The sequence below is a fragment of the Cyrtonyx montezumae genome, unplaced genomic scaffold, assembly GCF_038088225.1.
Source record: "Cyrtonyx montezumae isolate F1298 unplaced genomic scaffold, pur_monq_1.0 scaffold_17, whole genome shotgun sequence".
Taxonomy (NCBI): Eukaryota; Metazoa; Chordata; class Aves; order Galliformes; family Odontophoridae; genus Cyrtonyx; species Cyrtonyx montezumae.
The window spans coordinates 15,292,305-15,310,017 of record NW_027071903.1 but is presented as its reverse complement, the minus strand read 5'-3'; the positions used below and the strand labels follow the sequence as shown (position 1 = coordinate 15,310,017).

At 61.3% G+C, this 17,713-nt stretch overlaps 3 protein-coding genes and 1 non-coding gene across 12 annotated transcripts; 2 read left to right on the top strand and 2 right to left on the bottom strand.

Moving 5' to 3' along the window:
• Positions 1 to 523: 523 nt before the first annotated feature.
• Positions 524 to 3,567, top strand: IL34 (interleukin 34). 4 transcript variants are annotated; one of them, XM_065734273.1, is made up of 7 exons: positions 524 to 594; positions 1,251 to 1,439; positions 1,561 to 1,664; positions 2,107 to 2,184; positions 2,302 to 2,475; positions 2,887 to 3,019; positions 3,113 to 3,567. In XM_065734273.1, exons 2-7 carry the CDS (start codon positions 1,412 to 1,414, stop codon positions 3,130 to 3,132), a joined length of 537 nt encoding a protein of 178 aa, XP_065590345.1. In that variant the 5' UTR covers positions 524 to 594; positions 1,251 to 1,411; the 3' UTR covers positions 3,133 to 3,567. The 4 variants fall into 4 exon arrangements, with proteins under 4 accessions (XP_065590345.1, XP_065590346.1, XP_065590344.1 ...); XM_065734274.1 differs by having other exon boundaries at positions 560 to 594; positions 1,225 to 1,439; XM_065734272.1 differs by having other exon boundaries at positions 580 to 594; positions 1,188 to 1,439.
• On the top strand, positions 2,588 to 2,658 carry TRNAG-GCC (transfer RNA glycine (anticodon GCC)). Its single transcript has one exon. It is a non-coding gene; the product is annotated as a tRNA-Gly (tRNA).
• A 686-nt stretch (positions 3,568 to 4,253) lies between the features above and the next one.
• On the bottom strand, positions 4,254 to 6,711 carry LOC136046753 (C-signal-like). Its single transcript, XM_065733484.1, has 6 exons — positions 6,530 to 6,711; positions 6,021 to 6,072; positions 5,683 to 5,870; positions 5,453 to 5,611; positions 5,243 to 5,353; positions 4,254 to 4,413 (listed from the first exon to the last, which is right to left on the bottom strand). Exons 1-6 carry the CDS (start codon positions 6,665 to 6,667, stop codon positions 4,300 to 4,302), a joined length of 762 nt encoding a protein of 253 aa, XP_065589556.1. The 5' UTR covers positions 6,668 to 6,711; the 3' UTR covers positions 4,254 to 4,299.
• A 1,083-nt stretch (positions 6,712 to 7,794) lies between these two features.
• Positions 7,795 to 17,509, bottom strand: MTSS2 (MTSS I-BAR domain containing 2). 6 transcript variants are annotated; one of them, XM_065733427.1, is made up of 14 exons: positions 17,208 to 17,509; positions 14,743 to 14,804; positions 14,569 to 14,642; positions 13,593 to 13,677; positions 13,409 to 13,500; positions 12,502 to 12,585; positions 11,952 to 12,109; positions 11,760 to 11,867; positions 11,587 to 11,684; positions 11,004 to 11,214; positions 10,488 to 10,562; positions 10,086 to 10,262; positions 9,849 to 10,014; positions 7,795 to 9,158 (listed from the first exon to the last, which is right to left on the bottom strand). In XM_065733427.1, the coding sequence occupies exons 1-14, from the start codon at positions 17,274 to 17,276 to the stop codon at positions 8,410 to 8,412; spliced, it is 2,208 nt and encodes a 735-aa protein (XP_065589499.1). In that variant the 5' UTR covers positions 17,277 to 17,509; the 3' UTR covers positions 7,795 to 8,409. The 6 variants fall into 6 exon arrangements, with proteins under 6 accessions (XP_065589499.1, XP_065589500.1, XP_065589503.1 ...); XM_065733428.1 differs by having other exon boundaries at positions 11,004 to 11,211; XM_065733431.1 differs by having other exon boundaries at positions 11,004 to 11,130.
• Between the last annotated feature and the right edge of the window lie 204 nt (positions 17,510 to 17,713).

The window sequence follows — 17,713 nt, the reverse complement described above, 5'->3', positions numbered from 1 at the left end:
CCTCCTCTCCTCCGGCCCAGCTCGCGGAGCCGGGAGGAGGGGACACGGGGGGCTGTGCCCGGGGCTGCTTGGCAGCGGATCCTCCGTGTCACGGTGCCAGGGGAATCCCAGCGCTGCCCGCAGGCGGCCGCGCATTCCTTCCCACGCCTTTCCCTGGGAGCGCTGACCTGAGCTCCGTGACTCCTTCCCCCCCCCCCCCCCCCCCGGGCGGCCCTGTGCGGTCTGTCCCGCAGCCTTTGGGGTGCGTGTGTGTCAGGTCACCCAGCGCAGGGCACGTCCCTTTGGGCTCTGGGAGGGGCATCCTCATCCCCCTGCGTGGGGCTGTGCCCACCGCTGCCACGCAGCCGGGCTGGCCGAGCATCCCCGGGGTGGAGTGTGGGGGGAGAGGAGAGTGGAGGGAAGGGAGTGGGGGGGGGGGGAAGCATCGCCGGGGCACCCGACGGCTCTCAATGTGCCCCCACCCCCCCAGCCCTACACGCCCCCGCCGCCGCTCCCGGCCCGGCCCCGCCGCCGCCCCGCCCGCCCCCCGCCCTCCTCCCGGCCCCGCCGCCACCGCCACCGCCCGCGGGGAGACGGCCCCGAGCGCCGCGCCAGGTGGGTCCGCGGGACACCGCGAGTGGGGCTGCGGGACGAGGGGTCGGGGGAGGGGGGCTGGCACGGCCCCCACGTGGGGACGTGGCGTGGCTGTCTGCGTGGGACCGCTGTCTAGGGACGTGGGGTGTAACCGCCGCGTGGGGACATGGCGCAGGGACGGGGCACAGCCCTCACCTGGGAATGGGGACACAGTGTGGGGGGGGGGGCACGGCGTGGGCCCCGCATGGGGATCTGACACTGGACGTGGGGGCACGGCACGGGATGCTGCGTAGGGATACTGCGTGGGGACGCTATAGAGACATGGCGTGGCTTCTGCTTGGGGACAGGGATATGACACCGCCCCCGCATGGGGTCCTGGCAGACAGCACTGCCTGGGGACACAGCCTGACCCTATTCGTGTGGGGATATGGTGCAGGGACATGCCCCCCCCCCCCCCCCCCCCCACTTTGGATGGGGATTCACTGTGGTCCCTTTGCTTGGGAGAGCGGTGTATCCGCCTTCGTATGACCGTGGGGACACCACCCTTCCATTAGTGAGGGACACTGTGCACGGCATGCAGGGCTCTCTGTCTCCAGCTTCCACCCCACACGCAGGGGACATTGCGAGGGACCTTCCCACACTCTTTGATAGCCCAAGGACCTGCCTCCTCCCCGCAGGACAAGACAGCGCTGGCGGCCGGGGAGGGGGCCTGACCCCCCCCTATGGCAGGGGTCAGCTGTCGGGGGCCACCGCAGAACACCATCCCTTGTCACCCCTTCCTGAGCACCCAGGAGGCCACCGGCACCCACCGACCATGTAGGCTCCACCGCTGGTCACCATGCACCAGGGCTGCGCGGCCGTCCTCTGTGAGTAGACATCACTGGGACTTGGGGGGGGGGGGGGGGGAGGGGGACGGACAGACACATGCCACCCCAAGGAGGAGGGGGTGGGCGACAGATGTCCCCCTGGGATGATGCTGCTCCGCAGGTGTCCTGGCCGTGCTGGGGCTGGAGGTGGCTGCGCTGGGGGAATGCGAGCTCGCCCGCCTGCTGCAGGACAAGCTGCGCTATGAGATGCGCCTGCAGTATATGGTACGGCCCTGTCCCCCTACCCTGCCACACTGCCATGTGTCCCCAGGCTCCCCAGAGTTGGGCGTGCACCCGGAGCCACTCTCTGGTGGCCCTATGGGGCGGCCCCCAAAGCAGGGTGCCTGCCCTGGGGACCCTGGTGGCGCAGCTGTGGGGACCCTGGTGGGAACCTGGTGGCACAGACTGGGGGGCCCTGGTGGCATAGATATGGGGACCCTGGTGACATAGGTATGGGAACACTGGTGGCACAGCTGCTGGGACACCAGTGGCTCAGACATGGGGACCCTATTGGCACAGCTGGAGGGATGCGGGTGGCAACGCTCTGGGGACCCTGGTGGCTCAGCTAGTGGGACACTGGTGACATAGACACAGGGACCGTAGTGGTACATTGGTGGCGCAGCTGTGGGCACACCGGTGGCCCTGACACTCTTCTCCACCTCTCCAGAAGCACAACTTCCCCATTAACTACACCGTCTGGGTGCAGCATGAGGAGGTGCTGCGGACGGCCAACGTGACCCGGCTGGTGAGCTCCCATCGGGGACACTGAGTGAGAGTGGGGGGCAGGGAGGGGAGGAGGGGGTCTCCATCCAGCAGGGTCTCAGCCACCACCACCACCACCACCACCCGTTGTTCCCCCCAGCGCCATGGAAAGGTGTCGGAGGCGTCGCTGCGCTACCTGTGGCTCCACGTGTGCTCCCAGGCGGTGCTGCACATCGTGGAGGTGCTGCCGGAGAAACACCCGTCCCGCGGGTACACGCAGGAGCTGATGCATCTGTTGGATGCCCTGGGCGTGGAGTACAGCGGGTACCGGCAGGTAGGGCCGCCCCACGGCGGAAGGGACATCGTGGGCGGAGGGCTGAGGGTCGAGCTGACTGCATGCAGCTCCAGATGTGGAGCAGAGCTGGGGGGAAAGAGCTCCACATCTGGCATTGGTGGTTCAGTGGTAGAATTCTCGCCTGCCACGCGGGAGGCCCGGGTTCGATTCCCGGCCAATGCAGAAAGAACATGTTTTTGCCCCTTACGCAGACTTTGTTAACTCTGAAGCCTAATGACTACCGCCCTTGCTCTTGGAGGTCTTTTCCAACCCTGGTGATTCCACAGGATGCCCTGCGTGGCTGGATGTCAGCGGTGGGCAGCACTGGGGGGGTGCCCCACATCTGCCATCGATTGTTCAGTGGTGGAATTCTCCTCTTCCACACTTCAGACCTGTCCCCTGTCCCCGCAGAGCGACGTGGACGCGGTGGTGGCCGACGTGGTGAAGCAGCTGCACAGTGGTGAGAGCCGGCACAAGGCCGTGCGCCCCAAGGCACTGCTGGACAACTGCCTCAAGGTCCTGCGGATGCTCTTCGGGGAGCACTGTGAGTGCTGGGGGGCACCGTGGGGATGGGGGGTGGGGGGGGGGAAATCTCCATGGTTCCTTTCCCCTTGTGATCTGTATCTCTTCTGCCCAGGTCGCTGGGACTACGCTTAATGCTGACCCATTGAGGAGGAGGAAGGCACACTTTGGGGGGTGTTGGCAGTGCGTGCTCCCTCTCCTTTTGTACAATGTTTTAATTCCCACTCCCTCGGCTTTCGTGAAGCACCAAGTAACGTCCTAGCGCTCCAACCTTAACTGCAGCGAGGAGAAGCAGAGCCATCGTGTCTGCCGTGTCATTTTGGGAGTGAGTCCCCTCCCTTTGGCTTTCTGAAGGAAATACGGATCTATAACTCCAGGTGGAACAGATGCTGGCTATCTCCATGTCATGCCATGACCCCAGCTTTCCCAGAGCATTCCAGTGGCAAATAGTTGGCCTCACAGTTCTCCAAGAACCCTCTTGAGATGTCTCCACGTCTCCTGATTCGCTAAGGGAGGATGCTCACGTGCCCCCAGGCTGGGACTGCTGGAAATAAAAGCAACCTCACAGATGCTGGAGTGGGAAGAATGTTTGCCGGTGGGATCAGCAGAAAACAAACCGTCAGCAGCAGCCAGCGGTCAGGATGCCTGATTAGGGGAGCTGGGCTCGGTGGGTGAGGGCTGCGGGATGCCCGAGGGCTATGGTTTCAGAGCTTCTGCTCAGAGCAGGGGGTGGCTGCATCCAGCCTTCATGTCTGTGTTTGCCCTGTGGAATAAGCTGCAGCATCCTTCCCCATGGGCTTCACTCCCTGTGGACATCCCTCCCCTTGGCCATCCTACCTATGGACATCCCTCCCCGTATACATCCTTTCCTATGGACCTTTCCCCATGGACATCCCTTGCCATATATGTATCTCCCCATGCTCATCCCTCCCCGTGGACATCCATCCCCACTGACACCCCTCCCAGTAGCCACCCTTCCCCATGTACATCTCTCACAGTATATATATCCCTCTCCATTGACATCCCTCCCCATAGACAACCGTCCCATGATTATCCCTCCCCATAAAGACCTCCCCATGGACATCTCTGGACGTCTTACCCCTGGACATCCTTCCCTGTGGACACCCCTCACCTTACACATCCCTCCCCATGGACATCTGTCCCCGTGGCCATCCCCAGCTCCAGCCCCTTCCCAGCTTGGTGGCCCCGTCACAGAGGGCCTCCTAACTCCACTGAGCAAGCATGTCTGTGGCCATCAGCAGCCTTTATTGAGCTCGGCAGCTGGGGACATGGATGCTGAGGTCACCATGGCAGCCTCCGTCCCCTCCAGTCCCAGAAGGTGCCATTGCTGGTGGCTGAGAGGTTGGCAAGGACTTGCAGGACGCCTTGGGTGCTCTCTTCCAATGTCACCGGTCCCTGTGGGGTTAAGGACATGGGGTGAGCCCTCAGGGACATGAGAAAGGACTCTCACTCCCGACTGCCTTTGATTAATGGTGCGTAATTAGTAATCCATCGGTCCCTCCGCACGTTGGGTCTCTGGCCTCATCAGCACTGGGTTCCTCTGTGGGGTGGGGAAACCCCACGGTGCTGCCTCCCTTCGTGTTTGTGATGCAGCTCTGAGCACGGGGCCGGGGTGCCCTCTGCTGACAAGCAAGCTCCGATGGAAAAGGGAAAATAATGCCAGAGGATTTGGTGGAAGAGGTGAGAATTGTGTACAGCACCCATGTGAACCAGGAGGGTCCTGTGGGATGGGTGGCTGTGGGGAAGGGATGCCCGTGGGAGGGACATCTGGTGGGGAAGGGTGTCCGTCAGGAGGGATATCCATAAGGAAGGGGTGCCCATGGGGAAGGCTTGGCCATGGGAGGGATATTAATAGGAAGGATTTCCATGGAGAAGGGTGTCCATGGGTTGAATGTCTATGGGGAAGGGATGTACATGGGGAGGGATACACATTGGAGGGATAGTGATGGAGAAGGCTGTCCCTGGGGAGGTATTATGTCCTCAGGGAGGGAAGGAGAGGAGTATGAATGAGTAGGATGCCCAGGGGGGAGAGAAATCAACAGGTAGGATATCCACGAGGAAAGGATGTCCATGAGTAGAAGTCCAAGGGGAAGGATGCCCACTGGGGAGAGATGTCCACAGAAAGGGGATGTATCAGTGGGTAGGATGTCTATGGGGATGGGATATCCATGGAGCATTATCAAACCAAGCTGGTGGTGGCCTCTGCTCATGCCCCATCACTCACCGTCCCGTCTCCTGGTGGCGGTACCACGCAGCCAGGATCCACGGACACGCAGAGGATCCCACTGTCACCATACTCCAGGGCCAGGCACTTGGTGAGCATGTTGAGCGCAGCCTGAGGGGGCACCACCGTTACCATCACAGGGTGGCATCACTGTGCCCATAAAGGGGGGAATCCAAAGAAGGTGATCCCCAAACCTCACCCTGGACGTACCTTGCTGCAGCGGTAGGACACATCCTGCCTCTCATCCCACGCCTCCGCCACCTCAATGGAGCCCAGGATGCTGGAGATGTTGACGATGGCCGCTCTACCACAGCTCAGCCCCTGCCCCCTTTGTGCCTCAGCTGCCTCCTTCAGCAGGGGCATGAATGCCTGCGGGGTACGGACATCACCACCCCATCCCTTATCCCCATCCTTTGGGGTGGGGGTGCACGTGGCCCTACCTGGCTGGTCTGCAGGGGCCCGATGGTGTTGGTGGCATAGATGAGGGCCATGTTCTCAGCAGTCTCAGTAGCCAGCGTGCTGTGCCTCCTGGCCCCGGAGCTGTTGATCAAGAGGTTGAGGCCAGCACCACGCAGCTCCTCCTGCACCCTCCCCACCGCAGCCTGGATGCTGCTGGGGTCCGTCACATCTGCGTGGGACACAGGGACATGCTGGGGGCCGTGCTCAGGATCCGTCTGGTCCCAAAGGAAGGGACTCAAGTTCTTGCTTCAGTCATGCTTTCTGCATGGCCCCCCACAGGTGCACTTCAACCCCAGGACATCCTGTTCCCAGCACTTACCTAGGGGCAGGATCACGACGTTGGGCATGCCCAAAGCCATCTCATTGAGAGCCTGAAGGGAGAACGGGGGGGAGGGGGCATGGACTGGGGGCAGCCCCATGCCCATGCAGCAGGTGGGTGGCAAAACCCAATGAGCCCAGGGGAGATATTTGGGGTGAGACCCTGCAGCTCCGTGCCCACCGGGTCCCACTTACAAAGCCATGACCCCCAAAGCCAACACCTCCAAAACCCCTGTCCCCAGAGCCACCATGGATGATGCCACCGTCATACAGGGCTAACCAGAACCCCCCCAGGACACTAAACTTATGATTCTCTGTACCAAAAGATGCAAAAAAACCAAAGCCCCAAACTCACATATCCTCCCTCTCCACCCTACACACATCATATTCCCCTTCCCAATCCCCCCAAGCCCACATCCCAGGGCAGCAGCACTTCGCCCCACCACAGACACAGTAGCACTCTCACCACCACTTCATCCCCAGTGCAGGAACCCCGTCCCCCGTCCCCACCTTCCCCTCAGGGTCGGTGCAGGCTGCGAAGAGGAGCTGCGGGGGGGTGGGCAGCTCCAGGAAGCGTTTGAGCAGCCCCAGCCCCATGCCCCCATCGCAGCCCGTCACCAGCACGCTGCGGGCGCTCAGCCCCTCCATGCTGCAATGGGTTGGGCAGGGTGGCTGCCCCCACACCGTTGGGAAATCACCCTGTAATTATTAGGGTGGTGCAGGTGACACCCCGGGGAGGGAGCAGAGATGTCACGTTGCAATGGGATCCCATCACCCGTGGTTCCTCCCGGGGGAACCGCCCCACGATATCGTTGGGTTCGACCACAGGGGGACCGTGACCTCACAGACCACCATGGACGAGGCTGTTAATTACAGTACAACCTTTATTAATACTGGAATCTTCACAGTGCATTCGTTACTTGTAGCAGTGACTACTGAAATCAAGGGCTGGGTGGGAAACAAGGTGGGGGGGATTACCACAAAAAAATTAAAAAAATAAAAATAAAAAAGGTGGGGAGGAATAAAAGAAAGAAATGTGGCCGAGGGACGGGGGAAGCAGCAGCAGAGAGGGGAACACGGGGGGGGAAATAAATAAAAAAAAAATTAAAAAAGAAAAGAAGAAATTAACAACAGCACCAGAAAAGTTACTTCGGTCAAAAGACAATTTTTTTTTTTTTCTTACTTTTTCCCAAGGAATTTTTGTTCTCTGTACAAAACGCAAAAGAGACCCCCACCCCCACCCCCGTACAACCCCTTCCCCCCCCTCCCCCCAACCCCGAACATTTGTCACTTGTCATCATCAGCATTTCTGGTCACGATAAGGGGCCGGGGCTGGGGAGGACTACGTTATTCCTATGGTGGGGATGGGCGATGCGACACACGGGTGAGCTATGTACAGTGGGGGGACAGGATGGGCTGTGCTCCCCCCGCTGCCCCGGCCCCAAAATGAGGTGTGCAGGATGGGGACGTGGGGACGGCGGGGATGCCCCGCTCCTGGCGCTGCTCCTGCCCCGGTCCCGGCCACACCGGGGATGGACGGGGTCCTGTGCTGAGGGGAAAAGGGTGGGGGAAAGGGAATGGTGGAAATGGAGGTGGGAGAGCTGGGGATGGGGTGGGGGGGAAGATGGAAGGAGAGGAAGAGAAAGCAGAAAGGGAAAAGGAGAAGTGGGGGGAGAAATGGGAAGAAAAAAAAAAGGAGGAAAAGGGAGAAAGAAAAAGAGAAGGGAGAAAAATAGAGGGAAAAAAGAAGAGGAGAAAGAGAAAAGGAGAAAAAAAGGAGAAAAAAAGGAATGAGAAATAAAAAAGGAGAAAAAATGAGAAAGAAAGGAGGAGAAAATAGAGAAAAAGAGTGAAAATGGGAAAGAAAGAAGTAAAAAAAGGAGAAAGAAATGGAGAAACAGTGAAAAGGAGAAAGAGGGAGAAGAGGAGGAAGAGGGATGGAAGAGGGACGGAAGAGGTAAGGAAGAGGGAAGGCAAAGAAGTTAAAGAGGAAGAAAAGAAGGAAAAGAGGAGAAAAGGAGGAGGGAGGGAAAGAAAGCATGAAGGAGAGAGTAAAATAAGGTGAGGGAGATGATGGAGGGGGTGAGAGAAAGCTCACAAGGTCAGATAGAGCAGAGAGCTTTGAGAGAACGGAGAGGGAGGGGTGGAGAGAACAGAGCCAGAAGGGAATGGAGAGAGCACAGGTAAGGAGTGCGAGAAAAGAGCGCTCAATTGAACGAATGGAAGAAACCAAAAAAGGGAAGAAAAGGAGAAGAAAGAACAACAGAAAGCGATCACGAGTGTGAGGACACACGGGGGCCGTGCCCACTGAAACCAGGGTTCCCGTGCAGCCTGGGGTACCGGCATCGCCCGCCCCATCGTCCGTCGTCCCCGCGTCCCCGTGGGCATCATCACAATATCCGCGGGGCCGACCTGTCGTTGGTGACGGTCCTGCGCAGGCGCACGCCGCGCCGGATGGCCACCAGCATGTCTTCGGCCGGGGGGTCCATGGCGGGCGCGGGGGGCGGCGCGGGGGTCTCCTCCAGTGCGGTGGGGAAGGGGAACTGCCCTTCCCCCAGAGCGTGGGCACCAGCCACCAGCTCGCCGATCTTCTCCACCAAGCTGTGCCTGTTGGCGGCCAACTGCTGGTCCTCCTCTTCGTCGGCGGCCATCGGGTGCGCCGCGTAGACGGAGATGTCGGCCACGCCGCCGCCCCACGCAGCGTTGGGGAGGCTCAAGCGTTTGGGCGACGCTTTGGCAAAATCCATTGGGTTGGGTGAGGCATCCTCGGAGTAAAACACGCACTCCTCGCTGCCCACCCGCGCCGGGCCGGCGTACACGGGTGAATCGGGCACCATTGGGGTCTTGACGGGGACGATGGGCGGGCGGATGGGGATAGGGCCAGCGTTGGAGAGGGTACGGCGGACTGAGGGTTTGGTGGAGGGCGTGCGGCGGATGGTGGCCACCCCCGGGGTGCTGCCGGCCGGCAGGTTGGTGCCGCTGGGCAGCCCGGCGGTGGAGGCGGGCCGCTTGGTCTGGATCATGCGGCGGTAGTTCTGGGCGATGTTGCTGTTGCGAGGGATGGTTGAGGATTTGTCGAAGTCGCTCTGAGGGTCGCACTCCACGTCGCCGTTCACCGAGTAGCAGTCGTAGTCAGAACCTGGGGGTGAGGTAGGGTTAGGACAAGAAGGAGAGGGGAGGCCTGACAAGCCCTGTTACAGCCCTCTAACACCACTGTGGCCAGTCCCAAGCACTGCTGCCACATTGCCATCCCATAACTGCAAACCTAACTTGACCACAACGATCTCCACCAAAATGTTATAAGCTCAGCCGTGACCATCACAACTGGATTCATCCACCCCACAGTCACAGCTAAACCCAAGCATCCCCACTGCAACACAATCAAAGCCACCCCAACCACCGGCACCACAACGTGCTCACAGACGACCCAACCCCAATGGTCTCAGTGCTTCCTTGGTCTTCCACCACGGCACTCTGCGCCATCCCAACCTCCATTAACACCACACCACCAGCCCCACACAACGCTCAATGCAACCTGTTGTCTCCTTTACCATGTGGCATGACACCACACACACCGAGATCCCAACACACACACCCCCCAGTCTGCCCAGAACCAGCCCTACACCCACAGCCACAGTGTGATCCTACACCAGTAGTTCCCCACTGTGGCCACCAGCCCACAGCATCCCACTCCAGGCTGTAATCCCAATGACCACGCAACGCAGCCCAACCCTTCAACGCAACTGAAACACTCCATCCATCCCATGTAGGGCCAATGGGATGGACACACGCTCACTTGGGAATGGAAATGGGATGCCCCACTGAGTACCTTGGGAAGGGATGGTGTCCTCGGAGCAGGATGGGGTGGTGGTCTGAGTGCTGTAGCCGCTGGAGTACTGCAGCGAGTCCCGGCTGCTCTTCTGGTGCTCCAGGCTCAGCCCCCGTGTCAGCACCATGGCCAGGTCACTGGCGGCAGGGGACACCTCCTCACCATGCTGTGGGGACAGGGATTGTCAGCACCCTAAGGGATCCCATGGAGCCCACCACCCATCCCCATGACTGCTACCTTAGCTGCAATGGTGGCCGGTGACATTCGGGGTCTGGGAGCATCCTCACTGCCCATGGCTGGGTACACACTGCTGGCTGAGCCCATCTCGGCTTCCCGCAGGTGTTCCACGCGGTCCTTTCGCCGCTGTAGGGTGCTGACCACGGGCTGGTCGTAGGGGCTGGCCTTGGACCAATCCTGCAATCAACAAGGCACCAGAAGTGAGTGGGGGGAAAGCAGGGTGTGGGGAATAAGGAGGTCCGTGCCTAAGCTGGGGAATCTTGCAGCACCTCGTCTTTCAAGCCGGGGTAGGCACCAGCCTGGGATGCTCTGCCCCATGTAGGAACAGCCCATCTTGAGGAGGAGGGGAAGAGGAAGGTGGTGAAGGCTTCATTGTTTTGGTCAAGCAGAGTGAGGACTCACCGAGGTGGGGGAGCTGCACTCGCTGACCGACTGGCACGTCTCCGAGGCCTCTGAGGACGCCGAGCTGGAGGACTTCTGGCATGCCCCACAGTCCAGGAACAGCAGAGAGTGCAAGAGGAGAGAACAGAGCTGGTGAGCTGGTGCCATGCAGCTGCACCTCTGGCAGCATCAGCACCACCCTGAGCATCCTTAGTACCAGGAAGGCTGCAGGGTGAGGGGACAGCGCTTTTCTGCGGATGCTACCAATTGGCTCGTTAAAAGGTTGGGGCAATTTGGAAACAGTCTGTTTTCTTGCCATGGGGCTCAGAACTGTGCCCAGTCTATAGCAGTGGGGCACAAATGGGGCTTCTCTGCCCTTCTGCTGCACAACCCACAGTGCTGCCTCCGAGCAGGGTGGGCGCTCCCCAGCATTTATCTCCTGCGATGCCTGGAAGCACACGTTGGTGGACTGCGCCCATTCTACAGATGGGAAAACTGAGGCCCAGGAGCACTGTGCCCCCCCCATTGCCCCTGTACCTGGCTGGTGATGTCTGAGGGCATCGGGGAGGGTGGTTTGGAGTAGGCAGCATCCTGGGAGATGAAGCCGGAGTCGTGCGAGGAGACGCTGGAGAGGCGGGTGCCGGCGCTGGCCGGCTGGGCCAGGCTGCGGTAGCGATAGGTGGAGCTGGGTGAGCAGGTCTGAGCCCCCCCGGGCCACGGGAGGCCACCCTTGGCACTGCTGACACTGCTGGGGGGTGGCAGGCAGGGTGTGGGATGAGGGGCAGCAGGAGGACAAAGGAAGGAAAGGACAGTTTCAGACACAGGTTTGGCATGTGAGTCAGTGGGAACGGCGCAGGCAGTGCCTCCCCACCACCCCAGTCAGGGACAGGGCACGGCTGGGGAAACAAGGGACGAGGGTGTCACCCCAGGGATGGGGACAGGGGACATGCTGGTGAGCCCCATGCACCCTACATCTTAAACCCAGGGAGGGGGCATGCCCTTGGCCACCAACCCATCCCGCTGTATCCCCACCCCATCCTTCTTCCTGCCCCCAAGACCAGATCCTCTGTGCTTCTGGGGACCCGAGGGCCACCACTCATCTCCAGGGTGAACGACGCACCTGCACATGCTCGATTTGCGGGAGCTGGAGCTGCTGGGCGACGATGGAGGGGTCTGGTAGGACCAGCTGTAGTCGGAGCCCTTCAGATCCTTGATCACCTGTGGCAAGGAGGGGTTGGAGCCCCCCAGGTTGCACTCACCCCCCCATAGCCCCCTAGGACCCCACGCACTGACCTGCTCGCTGGCAGGGGGCAGCTTGTGGGGCTCGGCGGTGAGCACCACCAGGTCGTCGATGATGCCCTGCAGGTGGGTGATCTCCCCCAGCATGGTGAGCTCCCCGTTCTGCAGCCGGACAAGTGAGACAGCGTCAGCCCCTCCCCAGGTTACGTGGGGACCCCAGAACCCCTGCGGGACCCCGGGGCTCACCACCACGGGCTGCAGGAAGGTGATGAAGGTGCAGAAGCGGCCCCGCTCCTCGATGAGCGCCTTGCGCACTGCCTGCTTCTCTGTCTCCTCCAGCAGCAGGTACATGTCATTGACATCCTGCAGCGCGTTGTCCAGCTGGGGCTGCAGGTCCCCTTTCCCTGCGGGGGACGCGGTGACATCAGCCCCACATCCCCACGGACGAGCCCCTGTGAGCTGAGGACGGATGGGGTGCTGTCCCCACGGTCAGGGGTGTCACCGAGGGGCTGTGAGCTGAGCTAGGCTAAAAGCGGGGCTGCACGGATGGACGGACGGACAGATGGACAGCCCTCAGCAAAGGGGGAAACCTGGGGATGGGGTGGGGTTTGGCTTCACCCAGTCCCAAGGGGAGACACAGATAAGGAAGCAGAGAGGGGCCGGGGCGGGGGCAGCGCTTCACTTACCCAGCAGCTCTGCGGGAAGGATGTGGAGGGGAGAAAGAGAGAAGGAGACAGAGAGAGAACGTGTGAAACGACAGCCAAGGTCCCCCCACACCCCCACCCTAAACCCTCACCCAGCTGACCCTTACGAGCCTTCTTCTGCAGCTTGAGTGTGTCGGAGGATTTCTTCTTGATCTCATGGCGGGCTCTCTTGTACTCTGTGGGCACAGGGTGCTGTGAAGGGGTGGGACCAGAGCATCCCTCCTCGTACAGGTCTGTCCTATCCAGTCCCATCCCATACCATCCCATCACGTCCCATTGTATTCCATTCCAATCCATCCCATTCCATCTTGTCACGTCCCACTCCATCCCCTCCTGACGTCCCATTCCACTCAATTTCTTCCCCTCCTGTCCCATCTCATCACGTCCCATTCCATTCTATTCCATTCCATCCCCAAATTCCTATTCCATCCCATCCCATCCCATCCCTTCTTTTGCCATTCCATCCCAACACACTATGTCCCATTCCATTCCACCCTATCCCATCATGTCCCATTCCATTCTATCTCATCTCATCACACCCCACTTCATCCCATCCCATTTTGATTCCACCCTATCTCACCTCAATACATCCCATTTCATTCCATCCTCTCCCATCCCATCACGTCTCATCCCATTCTGTTCTATTTCATCTTTTTCTATTCAGTGCTATCCTATCCCATTACATTCCATCCTATTCCAACCCATCCCACTTCATTCCATCCTGTACCACTCCTTCCCAACGCATCTCATCCATTCTATTCCATTTCATCTTACTCCATTTCATCCCATCCATTCTATTCCATCCCATCCTGTTTCATTTAATTCCACCCCATCCCATCCCACCCCATCCCATCCCATCCCATCCCATCCCATCCCATCCCATCCCATTTTGTCCCATCCCATCCCATTTTGTCCCATCCCATCACGTTCCATTTAATTCCATCCCATCCCATCCCATCCCATCCCATCCCATCCCATCCCATCCCATCCCATCCCAACCTTTTGCGTGGTCCTTGTCCAACTGGTTGGCAGTTTTCTTCCAGTCCTCGATCCTATCCTGCAAAGGGTTGATCAGGCTCTCCATCAGGGCACTGGGACAGGGGGAAAGAAGAAAAAAAAAGAGATGGAGCGGGTGGGAACGGGGTGAGGGCAGAGCCTGGCAGCCCTGAGGGGCAGCACTTACTTGGTGAAGTGGCGGAGCTTGGCCTCGATGCTGCGGTGCCGCATGCACATGCGGGTCAGCGCGGAGCCGATGTCCCTCGTGGCCCCTGGGGGAGAGCGGGGTCCCACTGAGCGCGGCGCTGGGGACGTTTGGGTGCTGGGAGGGGGCGGGATGGGGGTGGGGGGGGATTGTCCCAGGCTAAACCCGCAGATGAATGGATCGACGGCCCCTCAGTAATGAACCCAGCAACAAGCGTCTCTGCGGCGGCACTGCGAATTCGGCCCTAATTTGCGCCCCCCTAATTGATGGATGGGACGCGTTCACTCTGAAGCCCAAGATCGGCCACGCGGTGGCAGTGCTGCAAAGCCGGGACCCGGAGGCCAGCAGCGATCCCAGCACGGAGGCTGGGGGTCTCTGCCCCCCAGAGCCCCAAGTTGTGCCCCCCAGGCATCCAGGGGTTCTGCAGAGCCCCCAGCACGAGGGGCATCCCCTCAATCCTCCCCCTCCTGCTGCCCCTAATCCGATTCCACACCCCCAACGAGCAGGGACACCTCAAGCCCCACGTCCTCAGCCACCAGTGGGGCATTAGAGCCTTCATCCCACCGCAGTGGGGTTGCCCCACACCATGTCCCCAGACCACAGCCAGGCGTCCCCCTTCCACTCCCCAGTGCCCTAATCCCCGCCCAAGTGCAGTGGGCCACTGGGTTTGGAAGACAAATCTGCTTGTGGCTCAAGCTGCTGCCTTCCTCCTCCTCCTCCTCCTCCTCCTCCTCCCGCACGGCTCCAGATGGCCCTGGATGCCGCCAGTCTGCAGAACAGCCCCGGACCATCTGCTTGGCACAGCCGAGTGCCGACACGCAGGGGACACGCCGCTCGGGGGGTGGACCCCACGACCCCACATCCCACAGGATGTGCACTTCATCACACTGGGAGATGCTCCACAGCCATGGGGACATCCTATCTGGGGACATCCCGTAGGGGACACTGGCTACCCTACCTCGGGTGTTGGTGGCCATGTCGGCCACTTTCTGGAAGGCATCCAGGAAGGCGACCGCAGCCAGCACCGTGGTCCTGCAGAGAGAGGGACACCGAGCTCAGCACTGCTGTCACCCCACAGGCATGGGGACAGGGCCAGCACGGTGCCGGTGGTGGCATCGCCCCGGCCGCTCACCTGAGCTGGGAGTGCAGCTTGGTGGCTTTCGAGTTGAAGTCCTCCCAGATGGGATAGGAGCTCTGCAAAGGGGGGAAGGCAATGGTGAGACCCCCGAGCCCTGGGCAGAGCCCCCACGCCGCCCCACTCTGATGGCTCATAAAGGCTGAGCACGGCCCCTTCCCTCCGCCACCCTCGTCCCTCCTGGTTTGCCCCCTTCCAGTCTCAGTGCTGTCTTCATCTCAGAGGTGAAGGAAGTAGAAGGGACAGGTCACCAGGGTCGGGGAACCATCCCAGTGCCATCCCAGCAAAACCAGTCCCAGCCTCCTCTCGGTGAGGCCATCCCAGTGTCACGAGGAGGAGCAGTCCCAGTTTGGTCCCAGCACGGCCATCCCAGCAAGGCTAATCCTGGTGCCATCACACGGCGAGGCCATCCCAGTGCCACCATCCAGAGAAGCCAGTCCTAGTGTCCTCCTGGTGAGGTCAATCCTGGCGCCAGCTCAGTGAGTGACATCCACAAGTCCTGGTGCCGCCCCAATGTCCCCATCCCGGTGCTACCATCTGGGCAAAGCCATCCCACTGCCACCACCCGATGGCAGCGTTGGGGCTTGTGAAGACCCTGGAGGTGAGCCTTGGTGGCATCTCTGTTTCTGCTGGGGACAGCTGGCATGGGGGGGGGGAGGAGCAGGGGCAATCCAGCAGTGTTTTGGAGGCCACAAAAGTCCCATGTCTGTAAGGAAACCGTCCGTGGAGCGTGTTGCTTGCAGGGTGACATCTCTCTGGTCCATGGGGACAGCCATCACAGCTGGGGACCACATCCCACGCCCACGTCCCAGGGCCACCTCCACTGGGCACATCCCCCTCCCTCAGTGACACTGGGACAGGGGCGAGGACGACGGAGGCAACATTGGGGGACAAGGACACACCAAGGTCACCCGGGGACGCTGCACACCAGGGGAAAGGCACCACGAGGAAACCCACAGACCGCCACATGGCCCCACTGCCCTCCTCCCTGGAGCCACCAAACAGTGCCAAAAAAGCCACTCACATCCCCACTGCCACCAAAATGAGTTCCCTTCGCCAGCTGCCATTATCCATCCCTGCCCCGTGGCCACCGGGCTCCGTTGCCCCAAGACCCCACGTGGTGACAGGGAGGGGAATGGGGACGCAGCACCTGCAGGGCCCTGTGCTGCCCGGTGTGGGCAGAGCTGATGTCGTAGCACGTTGTCTTTTTCCCTTCCTTTCCTCAGCCTTTTCCACCAAGACCAAAAACCCACGGTAGGAATGAATCCAGCTCGGTGTCACAGTGAGGGGCTCCCAGCCCCGCAGCCCCCAGCATGGGGACGGTGGCTGCAGGCTGGTTGAGCCCACGGGCAGCATGGGGAAACTGAGGCACGGGGTGCTCCCACCTCCACGCTCGGAGCTCAGGGACTCCAAACCCCTCTCTGCCCCGTAAGGATCACCCCATCGCCCTGCCATGACAAAAAGAAAAGAATGGGATTCTCTCCCTTGGGGGCTTTCTCCCACCTCCCCCCTCCCCAGACACTGCCGGCCCCCAAAGGGTTAATCCCTTTCTCAGCGAAGCTTTTATTTATTTATTTTTTTCTCCCCCCCCCCCCACCTCCCCTGCTCTGCCAATGACAGCATTGTCTGGCTGGGCTGCAGTGAGGAACAGGAGCGGGAGGAAGAGCAGGAGGAGGAGGAGGAGGAGGAGGACGCGGCTCTGCCTCCGGGAGCTGCAGCCCAGTGCAGGGGGCACTGCTGGTCCCGCTAAGCTCAGCCTCGGGGAGAACCCCCCCTCCCCGACCCCCGATGGAGCGTGCGGCCAAAAAATGATCGAAAAAAATATAGAAAAAATAGAAAATAAACCTTTTTTTCTTTCACTCCTTCTCCTTCTCATCCCACCCCCCCAGCCCCCCCTCACCCCCCCCCCCCCGCACGGTCAGCACTAAAACGGGATGCGGGAACCGAAGGCGGAGGGTGGGAGGGGGGACCTTTGTGCTCCCCTCGGTGCGGTGAACGCTGCGGGGCTCCGGTAACCGATCCGGGGCTGCTGTCGGGCTCCGGGTGCCCGGTTTGGGGCTCCGTGTGCCCGCTATGAAGCTCCGGTACCGATCCGGTGTTGATGTCGAGGCTCCGAGTGCTCGGTTTGGGGCTCCGGTACCGATCCAGCGCTGACGTCGCGGCTCCGGTGCTCCGGTTCGGAGCTCTGGATGGTCGGTGTGGGGCTCCGGGTGCCCGGTGTGGGGCTCCGCTACCGATCCGGAGCTGATGTCGGGACTCTGACTCTCGCTTTAGAGCTCCGCTAATCCGGTTTGGGGCTCCGGCACCGATCCGGTGCCGCTGTCTGGGCCCCGGCGGCTGCCCGATGCCGGATCGCGGCTCCCGGTAAGGACGGATAAACGCTGCCCGGGAACCGTCGAGGGGGGGGATGGGGAGGTGATGGGGGGGGGGGGAGGCTGGATTGAGGAGGGGGGGGGCCCTACCTTCATGTCGTTGATGATGGCCTGGAAGAGCCCACCGAGGGCTCCGCACTCCTTCTCCGCCGTCTCCATCGCTGCGGCAGCCCCGGGGCGGGCGGCGCCGCCGGGGGAGGCCTCGTCGGGGCCAGGCTCAGCGGCGGGGGGCGGCGGGGGGGTCGGGGCGGCGGCGGAGGCGCGGGGGGGCCGGGATGGGCATCGCCTCCGGGGGGTACCCGCCGGGCTCAGCGGGCCCCGACGGCGGAGAAACGGAAAGGAACGGAGGAGGAGGAGGAGGAGAGCGGAGAGCGGAGAGCGGAGCCCGGGGCGGCGGCGGAGCGGGGCGGAGAGGGGCGGGATCTGCGGCGGCACATGCGCTGCCCGGGGTCTGGGGGAGGGTGTGTGTGTGTTGGGGGGGGGTGTGGGGAGCGTGGGGGGAGGTTTGGGGGTGAGGAAGGTGGCAGACGGGGCACACGGGGGAGGCGGGGGGGTCTTGGGCAGGGATTGGGGTTGATTTTGGGAACGCGTTCCCG

Coding starts and splice junctions, on each gene's coding strand:
- IL34 (XM_065734273.1), top strand. CDS start 1,412: ATGCACCAGGGCTGCGCGGCCGTCCTCT. Junction 1,440..1,560: donor GGGCTGCGCGGCCGTCCTCT/GTGAGTAGACAT, acceptor GCTGCTCCGCAG/GTGTCCTGGCCGTGCTGGGG. Junction 2,476..2,886: donor AGTACAGCGGGTACCGGCAG/GTAGGGCCGCCC, acceptor CTGTCCCCGCAG/AGCGACGTGGACGCGGTGGT.
- LOC136046753 (XM_065733484.1), bottom strand. CDS start 6,667: ATGGAGGGGCTGAGCGCCCGCAGCGTGCTGGTGACGGGCTGCGATGGG. Junction 5,871..6,020: donor CGTCGTGATCCTGCCCCTAG/GTAAGTGCTGGG, acceptor TGTCCCACGCAG/ATGTGACGGACCCCAGCAGC. Junction 5,612..5,682: donor GGCCCCTGCAGACCAGCCAG/GTAGGGCCACGT, acceptor CGTACCCCGCAG/GCATTCATGCCCCTGCTGAA.
- MTSS2 (XM_065733427.1), bottom strand. CDS start 17,276: ATGGAGACGGCGGAGAAGGAGTGCGGAGCCCTCGGTGGGCTCTTCCAG. Junction 12,586..13,408: donor GGACAAGGACCACGCAAAAG/GTTGGGATGGGA, acceptor CTGTGCCCACAG/AGTACAAGAGAGCCCGCCAT. Junction 11,215..11,586: donor CGCAAATCGAGCATGTGCAG/GTGCGTCGTTCA, acceptor GCCACCCCCCAG/CAGTGTCAGCAGTGCCAAGG.